At 39.5% G+C, this 23,656-nt stretch overlaps 1 protein-coding gene across 2 annotated transcripts in view; it reads left to right on the forward strand.

The window, feature by feature from the left end:
- Positions 1 to 22,317, forward strand: part of HSPBAP1 (HSPB1 associated protein 1) — a 95,789-nt gene extending 73,472 nt beyond the window's left edge. For both annotated transcript variants that reach the window (XM_032216040.1, XM_032216049.1), the window contains 4 exons: positions 2,651 to 2,822; positions 10,752 to 10,835; positions 15,280 to 15,390; positions 20,890 to 22,317. In XM_032216040.1, the coding sequence (XP_032071931.1) occupies positions 2,651 to 2,822; positions 10,752 to 10,835; positions 15,280 to 15,390; positions 20,890 to 21,447 (925 nt within the window). In that variant the 3' untranslated portion in view covers positions 21,448 to 22,317. The remainder of the gene's footprint in view (positions 1 to 2,650; positions 2,823 to 10,751; positions 10,836 to 15,279; positions 15,391 to 20,889) is intronic.
- The last annotated feature ends 1,339 nt before the right edge of the window (positions 22,318 to 23,656 follow it).

Below are 23,656 nucleotides of genomic sequence, written 5' to 3' on the forward strand. Positions count from 1 at the left end.
CTTCTCTTATAAATTTGCTCTCTGTGTTATGATTTATAAAACTCGTTTATGTGCTTGTTTTGCTCTGGCTTGCAAACTGAAAATGCAGCATTATGGCATACATACCCACAAACCATTTAGAAAACTTGTGTTTTGCCACATTAAAACGTGGGCAGGTTTGTGAGTGTGAATGCAGTGAATCCACAATGAGGAGAAAGCTGAAAGGATTTATTGAGCAAAGTAAACCAAAAGAGTAACTTTAATATAATATAGAGAGGAAATATTTGCAGACAAGGCAATGTTGAATAGAGGACTATAAATATAGGAGAGATTCTTACAGCCCTTTTTCTTTTACTTTACACTTGTGTAAAACAGGGCTTGGGTTATCTGTAGATAGTTGGGCTTGGAGTTGAAAGAAAGAAAGCACTTTTGACCTAGACTACATAAGAGAACAGTTAATCACAGGGAGCAACTGGAGGAATACAAAGGCTTGTTTTCAGAAATCTAAGCTATTCAGTGCATATAGAATACCAAAATACCAAAACAAAGTGTCTTTATACTGGAAAGCACAGAGAAGGACTACATCACAAACTTCCTTGTCTATACAATCCTTTTCTGCTTTAGCATTTCAGCTTGAAGATAGGATTGTAGCCAGTATCCCAAGGTCTTCAAAAACAGTTGGATGTTTTACTTGACTAGGTATACCTCGACTGAAGTCTCACTAGATGTAAAGGAACTTGTTTTCATCTAAACATGGAGCGGAATATAGGAAGTTGATCTTTACAAAGTTAGATGGTCTCTTGAGCCTAATTCTGATAAGTGCTATTCTTCAAGGTCTATCAGACAGAACTCTTTTACAGTTTTGCAATCTGAAGCTTTAACTAAGGGTGCTAAAGGTAAGGATAGTAAATGCAAAAACACGTGGACTCTGCAGCCTATAGGATCCTGCTATCTGATCATGCCGATATCTTCCAGCCCAAAGAGAAACTCTATGTGCTTGTCCATCAGAATAGAAGTAAAGCTTCTCTTCTTTTCAAATAGCCCATTAAACTCTTAACAATTTGAGGAATGGGGCTAGGCATCTTGGTCATTTACAGGAAATACTTATCTGACAATTACAATTTTGGACATCTTGTCTCTTTTAGCTAAAATATGGTCCCTGTTTCTTGCAGAACAATCCTCAGGAAAAATGGATAGATCTTTTGTCCCATTCCAAATTACAGGAAATGCAAATGATTATACAATACTTTGTAATGTGTTAAAGGTATTCAAGCTGGGATTGATACATAAATAGAAAAATAATAAGACCTAACTATTTATGTGGCATAAATTGCAGAATAAGTAACAATACACAGAGAATGTTACCAGTCTGAAGAGTAGTATTCTATTCTATACAAAGCTGATTTATCAGAATAAAAATTCAATAACAACTGACTGAAATTTGTTGTATTGTTTTTCTTTGCAATATTCTCCAAAAACATTCAGTCCAAATTTATAATCTGAACTGAAAAACTCTACAATGTCCATAGCTGTTTTCTGCAGACTTCCTCACTTTGGAGTCCTTCAGAAATGTTGGATTTAAGTCACCATGATCATTTGTCATGCTAGGGAGAGTAGCTAGACAACACATCTAGAGAGAACAGGTTATTAAAAAAATGGATTTATAGTACTTATGCGATATGTACTTTTTCTAGATCTGGGTTCAAATTTTAACCAAAAAGGCTGTTCGCTTTATGCTAAGTAGTAGTGTGTTTAGTTTGCTGTAGCTTGCTATGTGAACACACCTCTTGTGATTTTTGTCACAAAAAAACAAATGTTATAATGGAACATGTGCAAGATCTTGGGGAAAGAGGGGAAGAGATGCTCTCTAGAAAACAATCAGACAAGAGAGGGAATTGCCCCCCAGCGCAGTGATTAAAGGGCAGTAGAATAGGCAAACTCTGCTCACAGCCTAGGGTTTGATTCTGATGGGGCTTAAGGTTGACTCAGCCTTCATCCTTCTGAGGTCAGTAAAATGAGGGTCCATATTATGGGGGGCAATATGCAAATAATGCTTCTACATTGTAAACCAACCAGATAGTGCTGTTAAATGTCTGTGGGGCAGTATATAAGCCTAAGGTGCCTTTGGTATTAAGGGTCAGAGAAAGAAATTAGGAAGGATCCGATCCAGTGGATCAATTAAAAGTGATGTTTGGAGGTTTGTACTTTCACACTTGCAAGATTCTGTTAATGTAGCCTTAAAATACAGTAGAATTAGCTCATCTACTTGTGTCTCATTTTCCTGGGAATGTTAACAGATATGCAATCTATGGCTTATAATGATGTGTGAATTTAGGCAGAATTTACCTATTTACACTTGTATCGTTCGTATAGAACAGTGTTGGCAAACCTTTTCAGCACCGAATGCTGAAACAGGAGTGTGTGTGTGTCTGTGCGGGAGCGCCAGAAACTGGAAGAGCAGCTCCCAGGCACACCTTTCGGTTTCCGGCACTCCCTCGCGTGTGAAGACCAGCTGGCCAGCGTACATGTGCACCCAATCCTGGAAGAGCAACAGACAACAGCTCGCATACCCGGAAAGATGACTCTGCATGCCACTTCCAGCACACATGCCATAGGTTCGCCATCACGGGTATAGAACTTTATGATGCAAGTTTCCATTATCTTTTTCCAGGAAAAGGTGGCATCTGTACCCACCTGAAGACTCCAGGCTACTTTATCCTACCAGAATTCCCTATGAAGAATCTAGTATATTCAGCAAAGTCAATGTGATTAATCCAAGTCTGAGGCAATATCCGCTATTCAAAAAAGCACGAGCCCACGTGGTTACACTTAATCCTGGCCAGGTATTTTCTCTGCCCTTGCTGCTTCTTTCATTAAATATGAAATTGAACGAATGAACTGAATGTGAATGAGCTGGAACATCTAATTTAATGTATTTGTTTGTTACATTTTTATACGTCGAGACCAGTGGTGAAATTCAAATTGTTTTACTACCGGTTCTGTGGCTGTTGCTTGGTGGGAATGGCAGGTGAAGGATACTGCGAAATCTCCATTTCCTCCCCACTCAAGGGCCAGCCAGAGGTGGTATCTACTCAAAGTTTCCGCTACCAGTTCTCCAGAAATGGCTGAATTTCATTCCTGATCGCGACTCAGTTTGGTATAGTGTTTAACGCACCAGGCTAGACACCAGGAGGCAGCAAGTTCTAGTCCTGTCTTAGGCATGAAAGTAGCTGTGTGACTTTGGCCCACTTTCTCACTCTCAGCCCAATTTTCCTCACAGAGTTATTATGAGGAAAATAGGAGGAGGAAGGAGTATCAGTTGTGTTTGCCACTGTCAGTTATTTATAAAAAAAATAAAAGTGTATGTGTTACAGTTATAGATGTTATGGTGAGAGGGGTGGAGTGTGGGCTAGTACAAATGTCCAATTTATATCTCTTCCAAGTGAAAATGCTACTTTATAAAAGAAAGGAAAGAAGATCTGGGGTATATTTCTTGGTATGCAAGCAACTTTGAAGGTTCTTTAGTTTCTGAGGATGAAATAGAAGCTACCTCTGTTTTGAGATTAGTCATTTGCCCAGTTTGGATTTCAAAAATGGTTATGCAGAACCAGCCAAAAACTTTTACATTTTCATCATGACGGATAGTTCCATAATGGAAACACTTGCCCAGCAGCTATCTCACTTCTATTTACAGCATGCATTAGCATTCGAAAGGAAGATTTCAAAGTGGTTTTAACAAAGTCATGTGAAAGTTGATTAATCATACTCTACCGACAAGAGGACTACAATAAATGAGCAGTGGCCCTGTGAAGGATTTTTCTATTTGCCAGAATTCGAGGATCTCAGCCCCATCAGCATGATGCCTTCCAAATTAATTACTCATTCCTTTGTTCTAAGTATAGGTTTCATTACATAATGAGCTACTTTTCTTACATTTGGGTTGTAGCCCTTTAGTCTCTGATGTCATTCAGTCCCTGGAACGTGTCCTTTGGGGCAATATGACCCTCACACGAAAGAAAGTTCTTATCCCTGCTATATGTACCCACCTCTATTCACTTTTGGTATTTTCTTGGATGTACTCCAGCGTAGTCATGTATAGAATTGCATTGATGTCCTTCCAAACACTTGTCATTGCATTATATTACATTCTGTATGGCATAAAAAATGGCTATGATATGCAAAACATTCCACATTAAACCATTTCAAATTTGCAAGCACCCCATTTTTCAGCTTGAAATCCTTTCTTTTGAGTGTGAAACAGCTATGTCAATTGCAAAATGGGTTGTTTTGTATATTCTTCTAGTGTGTTAAACTTGAAACAGCATTGTGCTTTTGAAACACAGCTGTTCCAAATTCAGAATACTTCCAATACGCTTCTAATGGCCTGCCTCAAGCTCACGACTATTACTTCACACTCAAAACAGGGTGTTTAAAATTTGAAGCAGTTTAGATTTGAAATGTTTTGCATACACCAATAAATACCTTACTGGAAGATCCCAAAACTGGAATAAGCTGACTTCTGATTGTCTCTTTTGTTCTTCACATTTTATTTTGTTGCTTTTTCTTATGTATCTGTTCTTTCCTAATGATAGCAAGATATTGCCTTGCATTACGATTGGAAATTCTACGCAGACTGTCTATTTCCGTGATTGCAAATGGTAATTGAAGCTGGAGTATCCCAATTTTTAATTAAACGTAAACTAATTAAAAGTCAAATGTTGCTCAGAATAGAAGACTTATAACAGGGCTCCTAAAATTCTATGACAAAGAAGAAAAGCTGAAGACCAAAGAATGTTAAAATTCTCTAAGGATGTCATTTCAGAAATGCATGATTGAATACAATTAAACATGCAAAAAGATTAGGTCAGGGCTGTCTAGTGTTGAAAGAGATGTTATGAACCAAGATGATAAAATATTTCAGAAATAAAGGAAGTCATTCTTTTAGTAGGTGCTATTGAAAAGAAATCCAAAATATTATGTCGGCAAATACAGTTACTTAAAAGTTTCCTATCAGCACTACATTACTTGGTAATCTTTCACTATTGTCTATTCATTTTTGGCCGTGAACTGTAATGCGATGGACTAAAATATCACAACAATGCGGGACTGAAAAACTGAAATAAAGATGTGTTTTGAGATTCAGCACAGCAGTAGTTGGGCACTAGATGTGGTTATTAAAAGAAACTTAATGTGCCTAATGCCATCTTCTGGCCACTATGCCTCATTTCACTACTTATCCTGATCTTGGTGGCACTGAGGAATCTTGGTTTGTGTGTGTGTGTGTATGTGTGTGTATGTGTGTGTATATATAAAATATTTGTTTTCATAGATTTTCACAGGTGTAGTTATGCTGGTCTTCTTGTATTCAGGTCTTTTCCTGTGTAAGATTGAGATTGTCTTGGCAGCGTTTTGTTGAGGTCTCACTCGTCATCCTCAGGCTGGTGTTTTCGGCTTAAAGTGTCTTAAAGAAGATGGCGGGTGAGACCTTGCTGAAACGTTGCCAAGACAATCTCAATCTTACACAGGAAAAGACCCAAATACAACAAGACCTGTGTGTGTGTGTGTGTGTGTAGGTGTAGATGTAGATGTAGATATAGATATAGATATATAAATGCAACCTTAGTCTTATTTTTGGATCAACAGAAGCCAATATAAAATAGTTTCATCCATTTTAGAAGATTTATCTAGTCAGTTATGAAGGGTAAATGGGGTAAAATTATGAGGTGGCTGCCTAAATCCTGCCCCATATTTTAATCTTTGACATGATCTTTAAAGCATCTGTGTGATTCCCACCGACAGCCAAGTTCTAATAGGGTTCTTTCTGCATCACTCTTGCACCTGCAGATGATAATTTGAGTCTGTGGGTTTATAATTGCTTTTTCAAAATGACAGGAGAGCAATTTGAAAGATGTCTTTGTGAGCCTCTGAGTGTGTGTGTGTGTGTGTGTGTGTGTGTGACAGAAAGAGAGAGAGAGAGTAAATTAGCCTTGGCTAGCTACCTGACTGCCTCCAAAAAGAGTATTGAGGAAAACCGCAGGCCCCCAGAAGCAGCAGCAAGAGATATAGACAGCTACCAGCAGAGTGGCCTCATTTTCACACATGCAGAACTCTTCTTTTTCCATTTGTGGAGCACAAATGTAAAGTATAGATCAAAAGCTGTCATCGAGTATGGAGAAGTGATTTGATAGGGCATTAAAGGGGGCTGTAATCTTCATCTTATTCATGCTGAGATTACATTCACAGCTCCAAGGTGACTTTTTCACCTCAGGAAAAAAAACAAAAACAAATCACACCCACCCCCTGAATAAACATGGAAAAGCTGTGGGCAGATTTTATATGGTGTAACAACTTACTTCTCCAGTGAGAAAGCACGAGAAGAGATACGAGTTTGAGCAACCATTTTATGGCGGATTGTGGGAGCTGAATTCAAGGCTTGAAGGGACATGAACTTGGTTTACTTAAACAGTTTTTGTTATGTGCAGTTGCGTAATTGTCGATTCAGTGGCTATAACGTTTATTCAACAATTGGCTTTTTTAAGCTTCAGGGGTACATTGTAATGTCCAATACACTATTGTGGTGTTCTTTCCTATTTTCTACTGTTACAGGTTTGATCACACTAGCCACACTAAGAAAAGCTAATTTAGGTGGTAATATCATAATCCTAAAAGGAGCCATGACTATCTTTGAAGTCATGCACACATCCACGCATATAGCTGAACGCTTCTCTCATGGCAAATCACAGATCTATATCATAAATAAATGCATGGAGGAGAGAAAGAATAAAAAGGCCTACGTAAGTATAGATTTCTCTGCCCAATTTGGGACATGTGGGTCTGCAGACTTTCCTAAGCCACAGCATGGTTGGTTGAATCTGACTTACTGTGTTACTTGAATCAAAGCTTTGTGGTTTGTACACATTGGTTTATGGCTTGGTGTATTGTGTGAGTCCAGTCAATTGTGGATTGGATCCTTATTTCCTCCAGAAACACTGGGAAGCCAGAGGCGGTTGTTCTTAGTAACAATTCCCTTGCTCCATGACAACTTCCCAACCCCCAGATTAAGATGGCTTCCTTCTTTCTAACGGTGTTTTTATGTTTGTTTTACTTGCCCAATTCCGATGGGAAATTTAACAAAGCCAAGACTTTCTTTTCTGTAGTTTTTGAAGCAGAAAGTTCAACTTAATTGAGAATTACTATCTTGTAGCCTCTGTTTTTTTAAAAAAATATGATTAGTTTGACTTTTTAAGTCTTATTTTAGATATTATTTTAAACACATTGTTTTACTATTTATATTTCTGTGAGACACCTGGATGAAGTGACATTGGAATGCGCACAATCAATCTTTTAAATATATCTTACTTAATAACAGAAGCCTAGTGTGATCTGTGAGAAAGGGCAGTTTGTCCCTTCAAATACCACTTTCCGGGAAAGATAAACAGGCAAGAGATCATATTTTCATTCCTAGCTTATGACCATAATGTGAAACAGGATGGCAGAATAAATTGTTCTGATATAGTGTGACTCTTCTGATATTTTGAACTGATCTAATCTGTGCTCCCCAGACTAGAGTATAGATTGGAATTTGGCAGGCCAAGTGGACTCTGTGTTTCTGCTGAGCTTTCAGTCCACTTCTTATCTGAATATCTAAATGAATCAAAATACATTTAGGTGCCCTGGTGATTATTAGCTACCAAATTTGCATTCTGTTCCTCCAACAATGTTCTCTATGTCACCTTGGATGACTTTGTATTCCTTCCCAATGTAAGTTCTGATATTATACTTCTATGTACATTTTATGATATCTTAGCTTTTAATTTATGATACTCCACTTGCTTTCACAATTCTTAAACAGTTCAGCATGAAACTGTATAAAGGTAGTCCTTGACTTACGACCCATCACTTAACCAAAGTTATGACATATTCCCAAAAAAGCTACTTACAACCCATCCTTGAAATTACAACTGCCATGCCCCCCTGGTCACATGATCACATTTTAAGCGTTTGGCAACCAGCTCACACATGGATTTGTGATTCACTTAACAACCATGTGATTTGCTTAACCAATGGAAATTCACTTTACAATTTTCATAAAAATGGTCATAAAGTCAAATTCAGTCACTTGGTGCCTTAACTCTTGACTGCAATGACTTAACAAATGAAATTCTAGGTTCCACTGTGGTCATAAATCAAGGACTAACTGAAGGGACATCTGTTGCTTGGCCTTTTGCTGGATTCAAAAACATATTAGTTTTACTATTTATTGACTTTTGCAAACTGTATAATAAGTTCTTGCTCGGCCAGTCCTCCAGCTGATTAGCAGATGTTTTTGGAAGATATACAGTATATCTCATTTGATTGTTTCCCGAAGTTTGCAATGAACAAACTACTTACGTTATGAAATACGTAGAAGAAGTTAGAAGATTGAATTGGAATTAGTAGTTGACTTCCTGAGAAATTACACCCTAGTCTGCAGCATTTTGTTGAAGTTCCCAGATATTTTTTTCTAATGTTTCTCCTACTGTTTTAAAACAAATTATTACAGGAATGCTTTGTACTTGTCTTGGAAAAGGAACATCTGCTCCTAAATAATTGATGGCATCCTTATCATAAATTAACAGTATATTTATGTCACTCTCATGTGACCACCCTACACATTATGGGTGATATGTGGGTAAATGAATGTTTAGACAGGATTCATGATAAATTATAGGATAATTGCATTGAAAGGGACTCTGGATAAATAAGCTTTCCCCAATGTGGTATCCTCTTTTCATAGTGGAATAGTGCATGAAATCATATGCCAAATTTCTAAGTAAATATATATTTCAATAGTTACATTGGCTGGATGTGGCAGAAGCCTGGCATATCACTGATGACATTTTCTGCAAAAATCTTTGTGGATTTTCATGTCTAACTATTTGGGTGAATGTCTAACTGTCTTGTATGTGTCTTCTACAGAAGTATTTGTAGAGGAGAAAATGTAGTGTTGGGATCAGAGGTGGGTTCCTACCAGTTCGCACCTATTCGGTAGAACCGGTTCGTCAAATCTACCAAACCGGTTAGAAGAGGTTCCACCAGTAGACCCGGAAAGCAGGCCACACCTACAGAAGAGGTCCCAAAAATTTTTGAAACCCACCACTGGCAAGGATCTTGTAACTTGACAGCTTTAAGACTTGCATACTTCAATGCCAGAGTTTCTGAATAGCTACTTGGACCAACCTAAGTACTAATTCATAATTTCATATCCGGTCACATGGGTGGCAAGCCACTCCCACAAGGGAGGCCACACCCACAGAGTAGGTTCCAACAATTTTTGAAACCCACCACGGGTTGTGATCCATGCACTCTTTGCAGCTTGAAGTGACAGCTACATTAGAAAAATTCTTGAAAGATTATTTGACTAAATTTTGTCTCTACCTTTCGAAATCCAATGAATTTAGAAGAAAATTCTAACTCTTGCTTTTGGCTGGAGATTGGGCGGTTATAAAAATAGCAAGAAAAGTGAAAAACTGAGACCTTAAAACACCTTTCTTTGCCTGATACCAGTGGTGGGATTCAGCCAATTCGCACCACTTCAGGAGAACTGCTTGTTAACTTTCTGAGCAGTTTGGTGAACTGGTTGTTGAAAAAAATCATTAGGGCAGAGAACCGATTGTTAAATTATTTGAATCCCACCATTGCCTGATAACCTATTCAGCACTAAGGCTGCTGATAGAGTGCTTCTGGCTACAATTTCAAAAACTGCCAAATTCAAAATTACCAAGTTGCTTTCAGCCTGAAGTTCCACAATTCTGAACACTCTTTGCCAGAAGAAAAGAAAGGAAGAGGGCTTACCGACATCACGCCTTGGTTACAGACTTCCCATTGGCAGCTAAATGGTCAGTGTAGAAGAAAAGTGTCCCGGCTTCTCATTGAAGACTGATATCAAATTTCTTATGCCCAATTGATGTGTTTAAATCTGTCTATTTTTTATGAAAACCTATGGCTTTTAACAATGGTCTTCTATTAATCCGGCAACTATAAGCAGTCATCAAAACATGCAAACGTAATGGAGCCATTCTGATCCAATTTTATTATAATTGTTTGTAGCACTTGTTGAATGAACATATTGGTTGTTAAGTGACCAATTGTTTGCTGTTGGTAATGTAAAAGTCATGTGATTGTGGGATGTTGCAAATGGCATAAATGTGGCCACATTGTCAAGTACCCAAAGTTGAATGATGAATATGGAGCAGCCCAACTGTTCCAACTTTGGATCTGGATCATAAATCCTTTTTCAGGTAGTCGTAACTTTGAATGGACTCTAGCAACCGGTTGTAAGTCGAGAACTACCTGTCATTTATAGTGATAGTCTCTGAACTCTCAGCTTATACTATCCAGTCCTATTGATTTGTTCATTTTAATTTGACAGATAGTTCTACAATTTCATTTCTTCAATTTGTATTTCATATAGTTCTTTGATTTCATGATTGCTAACTAAACTCTGTGATTTTAATAGGGCATATTTTATTTCTTTCACTTTTTATAAGGTACCAGATTATTCATTTGACTGGGAGAGTGGGTTGGAGATATTGCAGAATATATTATCCATAAAAATCATAATTCCTTGGATGTATCAAGTGCAAGGGGAGATCAATGATAAAAGTTTTATGCTAGTATTAAAAGTATTATATTCAACCATTTCTGTTTACAGTGTAAATGCTCTTGTGCAACATACATGTTTGTAAGAAAAGAATTTACAACTTTAAAATTCTCATTTCTTTTCGTTTCAGGTCTTGTTGGTTCCTAGACACTGGTGGCATTATGTTGAATCCATTGACCCCATCACCGTTAGCATTAATTCTTGGATTGAACTGGTAATTTTTCCCCCTTTCCATTTCTTAAAATGATTTTAAGATTTGAATCATTTTCAATGATTGTAATCATTTTAAAATGATTGTAATCATTTTATCTGTTAAAATTGGCAGCTGCAAACCATATGGAGTATCACAACCTGCATATTCACAAACTATCTACTGATAGCATACATTTTATTGGGTTAATTTGTAACAAAGATTGATAATAAAAAGGATGTTTTATTGGCAACTTTCCCACAATTTCATGCTAGAGTTTTTCTCCATAATGATCTTGGCAATTAAATGAGGAGCTCTTAGTATGGAAAGCATGTGTGCTACTATCAAGCTACACTCTCGGCCATGACATCTGTCTACCTTATTGTCAATTAGTATTATGCATATGTAGGTACAATAATTGCACAGCAGTTACTAAAATAACTTTCTTCCATCCCCCTCCCATTCCTTTTGGTTTCCCTAGCATTGAATCATTGAGGCCCACAAGAGGCCCATCCGCTTATAATCTGTAACATACCACATACATAAATTATGCTACATAATTCAACATCTTGATTGCATAAATTTTAAATCAAAGTGATGTAGGTAGAAATGAGACCTGAAAGGATGATTTGTAACAGATGTAGACACGGTCTCTTCATCCCTCTGACATCAAATATGTGGAGAGGAGATTGGAAGAAGGTCTCATTGAAGCTTGATGGGATTAGAAATCCATTCCAGGCTCTCTTTTCTTGTGTAGTTAAAAATCTATACAAATGTATTTCAACAAGTTTGACAGATCTCAGAGCAGTTCTTTTTTTAGCACAGAGCCAATAAATCTACATCCTTTGATCAGGAGACAGATCATTTGCAGAGGATATGGAGGAGGAAATCTGAAACACTGTTATTAGATAAAGATGGTACCTTTATATTTTGTTGAGAAAGTAGATTAGTATGATTTCCTAATTGTAGGTTGGGACTGCGTTGATATGCTAAGAAATACTGGGTATAAAAGTGTGGGAAGCTGATGGTTCTCCAGTGGTAACTAATGATCTCCCTGCAGTTCCAGCCAGTCTGAGCAGTAGGGAGGGATGCTAGGAATTGTGGTACACCAATAACTGGGTGGCCAGAATTCCCTCCACCACCCATGCAGGATGCCTTATGCATTATTTCCCCACACCTCTCAATATAGCCCATATATTTAAGAACAAAGAAGTAAGCAGGTCCAATACATTCCAATTTTGCTTGCCATAACTGCTCTTTCCAAATTAAAAACCTCACAAGCAATATAAGTTGAGCATGGAGATAGCTTAACTTGAGGAATGCTAGGACTACCCTTTATGGTGACAGCTGATTATATCCCATTATCCCCAGAGGTGATGGCAACATTCCTTTCTAAATCTAGGGTTATCCATCTTGGAAAAACAATGCATGACTTAGATGTTAAAAAGTAATATCCAGAACATTTCCATTATTCACTCAAGCAGTACTCTGGCTTATGGCAATAAGCAGCTGCTATCATATTGATATGATAAGTGAGTGTCATGCCAGTTTCAACCGCTCTACTGATACAATTAATTATTCTACTCATGCTTTACAATAAGAGGAGCAGGGTTTAGTTTGCTTCTGACACATTGAGACCACACCAAAGTTTGCATTTTAAGATAAGTGATTAACATTATTCATGGGCTTCATCAGGCAGAATGAACTTTTCAGAGTTGCAGTACCCTGAAAGCCTGACAATTTTCACATGGCTAAGATAAGCTGCTCTAAATATGCATTATTTCAGATGCTGAAAGGTGAGGCTAAATGTTTCAGACTTAGGAAGCTGTGTTGTGATAAAGAGTCTGTGGGAAACTATATTAAAAGCCTGCAAGAGAGTTACCCCTGAATGGCACCAATTTTTGTGGAATGTTCATTTACTCTGAACTTACAGCTCTGTAACAGTTATATATGCTCCTGACTATATGACTTACCTTGTGGCCATGAGAAAAATGAGCAGTAAGAAAAGCTTCCTCAAGTATTTATTCAGCAGCAATAACATTTGAAATAAAATTGTTAAGACGTAATGCAATTCTAAATTCTGCAAGGGCTTCTTCTGATTCTCCAGAGCTAGGATTATACAATTTATTAATGAAAAGACTTAAAAGAAAAGCATTTTTCTTTTTCTGTTGCTCGTATTGACTGGCTGGTCAAATGCTTATAGTTTTCTTGACAAGATTTCAAAAGAAATTTGGAGGAAGAGGGGGGAGAGAGAAAGGAAAGAAAGAGAGAGGGGGAAAAGGGAGAGAGAGAAATGAAAGAGAAAGAAGGGAAGGAAAGAAAGAAAGAGAAAAAGAAAGAAAAAGAAAGAAAGAAAGAAAGAAAGAAAGAAAGAAAGAAAGAAAGAAACTCGGTCTCCTAGTTTTTAGCCTGTTGCCTTAACCACTACAACAAACTGCTCTTGGTGCACTATAGTGCATTAATACTTAGTGCATTATATTGCACTAATTTAAGGGAGGTTTGTACTGCTTTAACTGGAGCTACTATCCAGGGGTGAGAGGGATTGATATATGATCTGCATAGACTACATTGCCCATACAGATCACTTCTGTGTTTACAGTGTATTTGTAGTAGGAAAGAAAGGTACAAGTGCTTCTCTTAAATGTTTTCAAGCTATCCTATCCCATGTTATAAAGCATCACCTCGTATATAGGATGCTCAAGTCTGGTTGGAACTTAGCCAGAATTTGGCTTACCAGAAAGCTCTGTTAATTTGTAAATTATAACTTTACATTCTTTCAGGCAGATATGAGTTATCTGATATAAATGTGACATGGCATCATCAGAAACTCAAATGGCCTATTAAGTCTGCACAATGATGGCAATAAATGATAGGAGGAAAGGCAGAGAAAATAGGAAGAGAGAAAGAAGGATTTTTTGAGGGGGGGAAGAGTTTCTGTGGGAAAGTTGCAAGCTACTTATCAAGAGCAAAGGTTGCATCTTGCTATCTCTTTGCTACATCCCTGTTTTCATATGTAAATTCAAGCAAATAAGCCTCACTTCTTCATTCTGCCTCCAGATTGTGGGCCACCAGTACCATCATGCAATGAACTTGTTCCTTGTTGCCCCGGGAACTGTTCCTTGCTCCAAGCAATTCAGCTAAATATGAAGGCTTTGCTTTCCAAGGCAGCTCATCTTGATGTAATCCTAAATTAGTCTTTGTATTTCACTGCCTAAAGGCACCCAAGAAAGACATGACACCTTGTAGCATGTAAGAATCAATTATGGAATTCTTGTTTCATCTTTAAAACACTGCGTGCGGGTATCCTTCATTAAAGCCAATGCTGTCTTTTTCACTCTTCTGTTGGTCTGTAATACTGCAATAATATATTAGTGGGCTGGTGATACTGGCAGATGACAGCAGGCTCTCTGGAATTTAGAATAATTTAGTAATAGCTTGCAAGACATTTGTGTTCTAGTAATTTGTGTGTGAAGCAGAGAGTATGTATGTGTTTAAGAACTTAAATTCTTGAGAGATAGAGTTTGGGACATGCCTTTTTGATCTTCCTAAATTAAGATTCTATATATTAGATGATATCCCTCTGGTATAAATTAAGGTTCATAAGTCCCAATTTAACAAGACACTAACGCAACAGAACAACTGCCAATTAGGAAAAATTATATAATTGTTTGATCAGGCGGCTTTTATGGGCATTTTATGAAATTATGAAATTTATTTATTTATTTATTTATTGAATTTATAGGCCGCCCAATCCCGGAGGACTCTGGGCGGCTTACAAAGAAAAAAAAAAAGCAAAATAAAAGAATAATTTAAAATTCACAACACGCATACATTCTAATCGGGGCTGGACCTTGACAATAAGGTCAACAGCCCCAGGCCATGCCGGAACAGCCAGGTTTCAACAGCTTTCCTGAAGGCCATGAGAGTGGGTAAGATCTGGACCTCTGGGGGTAGCTGATTCCACATTATTTTATCCTATTTTATCCTAGATAAAATAACAAGGGATGTTAATTACCCTGTCTGTCTATTTGGGAAATCACAGATCCTTTTAACATGAGCGCTGTGATTTGTGTAATATATTCCAGAGCTTCTAGAACAGCTAGATCAATTTTCATTCTTCAGAATATTAGAGATCCTTCATAATATGATTATAAAATGAAGCATACCTCCTCTCCACCTCCATACTCTACCATTTAAGACCAGTGTTTCTCAACCTTGGCCCCATTTAGATGTGTGGACTTCAGCTCCCAGAATTCTTCAACCAGCAAGACTGGCTGTGGAATTTTGGGTGTTGAAGTCTACACATCTTAAAGAGGCCAAGGATGAAAAACACTTTGACCAATGCCAAAGGAATAGTCACAGTTCAAAATACATTGGACTCAGCATATTCAAATGTTTCTTTTCCTGCTAATCAAAGTCCTTTCCATATATTAAAAATATTCCATGTTTTCCTTTCTTTTTTTCATAGGATGCAGATCATGAAGCCCGCATAGAAGAGGCAATAACTCGAACAATGATATGTGCAATCAAAGCTGCAGAAAATCCCAGTGACACAGATTCTTGGCTCAACCCCACAGAGGTTTTTCTCTTCATTTTATCCTCTAAAGTTTTTGTGCATTTTTGCCTGAATGATATCATTGTAATGTTGGCTATCCCTGCCTCAGTTGCATGTAGCAATGATTAGCATCTCCAGAGTGACTAAGCATGAATATCTATGGCTGTTCCGTTTGATCTTAGATTTGGTACCAAGCCAGAAATGTGATATAGGTGCAGACTGAGTACCATACGGCGTGGACTTCAGGGCAGGCCATTACCGGGGAAGGAGGGTTCGCTACATTACAGAGATCCCTCCTTCCGGCCCTGTGAGTCCCACTCCGAGACCAGATGGCGCAAGTAATCAGGACCCTGGACTCAGGCTGCTGTCGCTAAATGCCAGGTCTGTGGTACATAAAGCTCCTCTCGTCCGGGACTTAATTTTAGACGAGAGGGCAGACCTGGCATGTATTACTGAAACCTGGCTGGGCCCAGAGGGAGGAGTCCCCCTTGTAGAACTGTGCCCAGAAGGATTTCAGGTGCTGCACCAGCCGAGAGCCCAGGGAAGGGGTGGGGGTGTGGCCGCTGTCATCCGGGAGTCGTTAGTTCCTCGTAGGGTCCCTGCTCCGGAGCTTGTCGGGTGTGAGTCTCTGCTGATAAAGTTGGACCTCAAGGGTCAAGTGGGTTTGCTGTTAACGTACCTGCCTCCCAACAGCGTTGCAGCAGCCCTCTCCTCGCTCCTCGAGTCGGTAGCCGAGCTGGCAATTGAGTTCCCTAGGTTGATGGTCCTGGGGGACTTCAATTTGCCTTCGCTCGGTGAAAACTCTGATGGGGCGCAGGAGTTCATGGCTTCCATGACAGCCATGGGCTTGACCCAAGTAATTCGGGGCCCAACCCATTCGGCGGGTCACATGCTCGACCTCGTATTCCTCTCGGAGCAGTGGATTTGTGATCTTGGTCTGAGGGGTAACGACATCATACCCCTGTCGTGGTCAGACCATTGCCTACTGAGGCTCGACTTCCAGAGACCAAACCCCCACTGTAGGGAGGAGGAACCGACCAGGTGGTTCCGCCCCAGGCGACTCATGGAACCATTAAGGTTCCAGACGGAACTTGGGGTCATTCCTGATTCTTTCGCCCACAATCCGGTAGAGACTTTGGCTGCTGCCTGGCATTCGGCAGCATCAGAGGCCCTCGACCGGATTGCGCCACTACGGCCCCTCCGAGGCGGCGGATCCCGGAGACCCCCTTGGTTCACCGAGGAACTCCGGGAGATGAAGCGCCGGAGGAGATGCCTAGAGCACCGATGGAGGTCCAATAAGTCCGAATCGAACCGAGCAATGGTAACCACCTGCACCAAGGAATACACCAGAGCGCTTAGGGCAGCGAAAAGATCCCACATAGCCACCTTGGTTGCGTCCGCTGAGTCCCGCCCAGCCGCCCTGTTTAAGATAACCCGCTCCCTATTAAATAAAAGGGAGGCGGGGGAACCCTTGCAGGGCAGAGCTGAGGATTATGCCCAATTCTTAGCGGACAAAATTGCTCGGTTTCGGTCGGACTTGGACTCCACCCCTGCAGTTCCAGCCGAGGCACAAGAGGATCAGATGGAACATCTCTGGGTTGAGTTTCAGGATGTTACCCCCGGGGATGTGGACAAGGCCATGAGGGCTGTGAGTGCCTCCACCTGCGTACTGGACCCGTGTCCCTCATGGCTGGTTACCAGCAGCAGTGAGGTGACACAAGGCTGGATCCAGGCGGTCGTGACCGCCTCTCTTCGGGAGGGGAACTTCCCCGCCGCACTGAAAGCGGCGGTGGTGAGACCCCTCCTAAAGAAGCCATCTTTGGATCCAGCTGTCCTTAATAACTATCGTCCAGTCTCCAACCTTCCCTTCCTTGGGAAGGTTGTTGAGAAGGTGGTGGCCTTTCAGCTCCAGCGGTCCTTGGAGGAAGCAAACTATCTCGACCCCTTCCAGTCAGGCTTCAGACCCGGTTACAGCACAGAAACCGCTTTGGTCGCATTGACTGATGATCTCTGGAGAGCCAGAGATGGAGGATTTCCCTCCATCCTGGTTCTCCTTGACCTCTCAGCGGCTTTCGATACCATCGACCATGGTATCCTTCTGCGACGACTGCGAGAGGTGGGAGTGGGAGGCACCGTGCTGCGGTGGTTCTCTTCCTACCTCTCAGACAGGTCGCAGTCGGTGTTAGTGGGGGGGCAGAGATCGTCCCCTAGGCCCCTAACATATGGGGTGCCTCAGGGTTCGGTCTTATCCCCCCTACTATTCAACATCTACATGAAACCGCTGGGAGAGATCATCCGCAGGCACGGGATCAGATACCATCAATATGCGGACGATACTCAACTGTATCTGTCCGCCCCGTGCCAACTCAATGAAGCGGCAGACGTGATGAACCGGGGCCTGGAGGCGGTTATGGACTGGATGAGGGCTAACAAGCTTGTGCTCAACCCAGAAAAGACCGAGTGGCTGTTGTGTTTCCCTCCCAAGGATTCCACCAATATTCCATCTCTCAGGCTGGGGGGTCAAATTCTATACCCCTCAGAGAGGGTCCGCAACTTGGGAGTCCTCCTAGATCCACAGCTATCGTTCGACCACCATTTGACGGCTGTGGCTAGGGGGGCATTCGCCCAGGTTCGCCTGGTGCGCCAGTTGCGACCCTACCTGAATCGGGAGGCACTCACAACAGTCACTCGGGCCCTCGTGACCTCTAGGCTGGAATACTGCAATGTGCTCTACATGGGGCTGCCCTTGAAGAGCATCCGGCGTCTTCAGCTGGTACAGAACGCAGCCGCGCGAGCGATTGTGGGTGCACCGCGGTTCACCCACATTACACCTATCCTCCGCGAGCTGCGCTGGCTACCTGTCGATTTCCGGATGCGCTTCAAGGTGCTGTTAATCACCCATAAAGCCCTACATGGTAGTGGATCTGGATAGTTGAGAGACCGCCTTCTGCCAATCACCTCCCTGCGACCAATAAGATCACACAGATTGGGCCTCCTCCGTATTCCATCGGCCAGCCAGTGTCGGCTGGCAACTACAAGGAGGAGGGCCTTCTCAGTAGTCGCCCCGACCCTTTGGAACGAACTCCCCGTGGAGATTCGTACCCTCACCACCGTCCAGGCCTTCCGCACAGCCTTGAAGAACTGGCTAGCCCGTCAGGCCTGGGGATGAAGATAGTTGCCCCTCCCGAATGATGAATGCATGTTGGTTACTGTTTTTATTATATGTGTCTTTGTTATTGTCTGCATTTCCCCTTCCCTGATTTTATGTGAGCCGCCCTGAGTCCCCTCAGGGAAAAGGGCGGCCTACAAATGTCAATAAAATCACAAAAAATAAAATCAAAATCATATCTTTGTCTGAGATACGGATTTTGCTATTATCACTTTTTGTACGCTATACACAATTGGTGGATATAGCAATCTGAAACAGTAAATGTTTTGGAGTTATTAGATTTTTGGGAGTAATGTAATAAATATTGATACATTGCATGATTTTAGTTCAGCAAGGTTTGTATAATCCGATTTAAAAGTTATGAACATTCTGCTATTTAGAAAGCTTAAAATATTGAAAATAAAAGAATAGTAAACATTTCATCAATATTAATCAGCACTTAGGATGTCAGAGTTATAAACATAACTCTATTATGTTTAATTTTTAAACTGTTATGATTTAACTTTTCATCCAAAATTATATAGAAGAATTACTGCGAATCACATCAAAATATTAGTTATTTGATAATAAGATTCAACCACTAGCTCCTCCTCCAATGGGAAACGTAGTTTGTATGTTTGGGAATGCACTTCAATAAGTTCATATATTATTATGATGGTGCAGGGTTTTGTGGGAAAGGAGCACTTGGCCAAGGAGAACTTCAACCCACACCTTCTGATGGACAACTCCATGCAAAATCAAACATGAACATGGAGTTGGTGTTGGTTAGCTATCTCCCAATTTTCCTTCATTGGTGTAATTTGCTGTGGGTATGTATTTCCTTGGGTGCTGCTGTCATTCCATCTCAGTTAATGGGGATGGAAATACTTTTGGGAAGTGCCCAACATGTTCTTTAGTCCTCCCCCAGCTGCCTGTAATAGTTGAGTAAAAGGATTTATGCCTCAACCATAACATGGAAAATTCACTTTTAGGGGAAAGAATAATGTATAATACCTCACTTACTCTTCCTGAGTTTTAAATGGGAAAAAGGGGCTCCAGAAATACATAGTGTCTGCCTAAAGCACAGGGATTTCTGGAAGTCTGACTACTACATTTCAGTTGGTTCCAAGTGCTTTTGCATGCTGGTTCTTACGTTTTGATACCTTTTATTTTCTGTGTTATTTAATTTGAAAGTCTATGAAGTTTATTTTTTTAAACTGCTTTATTTTCTGAACTGCTTTGAGTTCATAATTTTAAAAAAGTAGAGATATAAGTGTTATGTAAGGTATAATTCCCCGTGTGTCCAATCACACTTGGCCAATAAAGAATTCTATTCTACTCTACTCTACTCCATTCTTCAAAATAAAAGTGTATGTTCAGCTGAATTCAGCTAGCAGATTGGATTCTCCTCTCTCATGACCTCAGATATGCTTGATTGGATGGGAAGAAGTTAACCTCATGACATGGGATGTAGCACAACATATTTTAAATGAAAGTAATACTGTGTGACTCTAAATATAGTCCTTCTTGTAGGACAAGAGGCAGATTTAGAGAGCATCCAGTCATATATTTTCAGAAATAGAGGTCAACCATTTTTTCTTGTTCCAATGTTTTTGAGTCTAGCACTGAGATTTTTTTTCAGGCTGCTTGAGACTTGTTCTAAAAGGTAACTTTAAAATTTTAATGAAAAAAAAACATTACAATTATTTTTAAGGCCTTATGGTCTTAACATCTAGCCCAGGGGTGTCAAACTGGTGGCCCGCAGGCCACATGCATCATGTGCAGGCCACGCCTACCCAGCTTCGTGAATGGGGAAAACGTTGCAAAACATCACATGATGGAAACATGACATGGCGAGTTTAACACCTGTGATTTTAACTAAAGATTTTTTTTCAAATCCCTCATTTTTTTTCTCCCGCTCAATTTGATGATGAGTTTAGAGCAACTCAAAAACTGATACAATATTTTATAATATTTTGATTTAACCCTATAGAAACACCGCTTAACTGTGAAGTTTACAAAGAAAAAACCAAGGATGTCCCCCCCCCTCCAAAAAAAGAAATAAATAGAAAGGATGTTAAGCCACTACAGCTTTTCAAATTCAAGGATGGTGAGATAAAAGAGTTAAAGCTGAGAAAAGAGCAGAGATAAACAATATATATGTATGTATCCATGTCTATTTGTATGTCTATGTGCATATATTTAAATCCTCACAAGACAAAGAACAAAGCAAATAAAAATAATGAGACTAGCTTCTGATGGGGAACTGCTTCAAGAAATTGTTAACAGTCATGTAGATATTAGCTTGAATTCTATTTTCTTAATTTTTTTCCCAGGTTAAGGTAACTTCCATTTTCTTTCTTTCTTTTTGCCAGGTTGAGATAACCTCCCATAATACCAACCTTGAGTATTTAAACAAAGCCATGGCTTCCTATTTAGAACATCAGAAGACAAGTGAAATTAAGCACCAGTTCCCTCAAATGGACAGTACTGATAGAATTCTTCAAGAGTCATACAAGAGGAGGAAAGTACAGATCAATACAGAATCTGACTGCATAAAATCTAAACCCTGTGACTCTAGCAGAACAGTAATTGAAACAGAAAAGCTGACAACAATTCCCTTTGGACAGAGTCTTTTTCAGGTTTTACCACAGTCCCAGGAAACTTATTCAATTGGAGTAGCTGAATATGACAATAAAGACCTTGTCAGTGAAAGTGAGAGGCATTTTGGAAAATTACATCCTACTGGGAAGACCTCTGGGATGACAACTGATTCTGGAACCCTGATGGAGGATCTAGAATGCATGACACCCTTCCCACAAACTCTCATTTCTACAAATGATTTGCTAGATTGTGCACTGAACCCACAAGTCGTGGGTTTAATAGCTCGTCTTTTATTGGAGAAAGTGAACATTTTGAATCCATTGAAATAATAATAATGCAATGACAAAATGTACTCTGGAAGGTCCTGAATTTTTGGAAAACTAGAAAATAAGAATTGAAAGGCATTTTAAAAAGTACAAATGTAGACTTCCAAATAGTATAATGGTTAAACCTGTAAAAGGTAACATGGAGCAGATAATACAGTATGCGCATAATGGTGGTATAGACAGTAGCAGTAATCATAATAAATATTTCACCTAAAGTTTTATAGGCTTTCATAATACTGCATCATCTTAGGGACTTTTGAATAGATCTGTCAGGTTAATGGCATTATTGTTCCGACATTAGACATGGGCTTCTGAATCAGAGAGAGATTAGTTTATCTAATCCAAAGGTGATATTGAAAAACTATTTCCAATCAGAAGCTCATGTTCTTACAGAATTAACTCAAAAGAAATGGGGGAGGCAGTTACGTCTACTTTTCAAGGATTAAGTATTTTTGCTCCAGCCATCTAATTCCTACATGGCAAAGGGACTCTAGTCTTCCGAAATCTGTGCTATCATAAATGCATTTAATCTTTACCATATACAGTATGTCATCCATTATTTTCCATCTAGTCCATGCAGAAGGATGGGCAAACATTAGTTACAAAGTAGCACATGCAAGGCTGTGTCGTTAGAGCAAGGTTCTTGATTACTGTGAAATGGTTTTCCATGGAAGTCATCCCCCAAACATACTTGCTTGTTGATTAAATTTCCTATATACAAAGCTGTCCTTTCTTAAAGATGGACACCCCAATCTTTTTCAATTCAGTGCCAACCAGATATGTTGTACTACAAAATCCAGCATCCCCTTTTGTAAGAAAAGGTGTAGTAATATGATGTGTGCTACATCTTCTGTACTCATTAAAAAAACCTTCATCATACCATTGTGTAATTTACTGATTATTTTCTTTCTGCTGAAACACTTGTTGATGGACTACAGCTTCACACAAGCTGTAGAAAACTTAACAGATTTCTAGCTTGTCTTTTAAAACAACAGCTGTTAATAATCATAAAATAATATAATCTTAAAATAAAATAATAAAATAATAGTAATTTAAAACATGAAATTAAGGACCAATACAATGCAAAGCAAAAAAAGGAAGTAAAATATCAACATAATCCCTAAAATCTACCCCTAAACTCAACAATGCTTTAATATGTATACACATATGCAGAAAATGTATTATCCTGTCTAATATTTTGCTTCACTACTAAAATCTGCTTGGCTGGTATCTTTGCAAAACAACTTCCAATTAGTAAATGCACAAAGCACCTAAGATGTAAACACACGCTTCGGTTTCCCATCTATATCCTCCAAGACTTCCTCTTTGGGTTACCAAGACTTCCCCTTCAGTGCCTTGAGCACTGAAAATCTGAAAATTCTTTCCAAATCTGTGGATTAAACCCATTGATTTGTGACTAGCTTACATTGCTGGAGAAGAGAATTGAAAATCAATAGGCAGGAGAGATCAAGAGATATTTTCATTGCCTGTGCCCACAGCAAAGATTTGTTCCCAAACTATATTGATTGTCCTAAAATATGAATATTGATGCCCACTGAGTTGTTAACGAGCTGTTCTCCTTTGAGTACTAACCAACTGGACAGTGTTTTCAGTAGCATTACCAAACAGGACTGTTCAAAAATGGGTGTAATCCTTTCTTTGCAGTGCTTAAGGCTTCAGCACTGATCCTGTTAATTGTTCAGAAAAGTCATTCAGAGCACCTGATTACAATCCAACATATAGTTTGACTTCCAAATCAATTTTATCGTGGTTTGACTTTATTGGAAGACCTGGAAACATATCCCAAGAAAGAATTCCATTCATAGAGTTAAAAAAGATTTTAGTTCAGCTTTATTCCACTTTTAAAGAAGTGATGCTTTGCTTGGTGCTAAATTTGAACTGTTCCCAACTTAAAATAAACTGACAATCTTAACAAGCCAGATTTCACCAATTGATCGTGAAGTTGTCTTATAAGGCTAACCCAGGGGTCAGCATTTTTTTCACACCATGGACTATTAATGACCTCAGAGGTTTGCTACAAAAGCTAAATGCCTACTGAGCTCTTAATTTTTTAAACATCAATAAAACCAAATCTAAAGTGTCAAATATATGAAATAAATGGTGACCCTATTGAACAAGTGCGTTCTTTTGCCTATGCAGGAGTCTTTTTATACCATCACTGGGTCATGGTTAAATCGTTTGAAAAGAAACC

This window comes from Thamnophis elegans, chromosome 1, assembly GCF_009769535.1.
Source record: "Thamnophis elegans isolate rThaEle1 chromosome 1, rThaEle1.pri, whole genome shotgun sequence".
Lineage (NCBI taxonomy): Eukaryota > Metazoa > Chordata > Lepidosauria > Squamata > Colubridae > Thamnophis > Thamnophis elegans.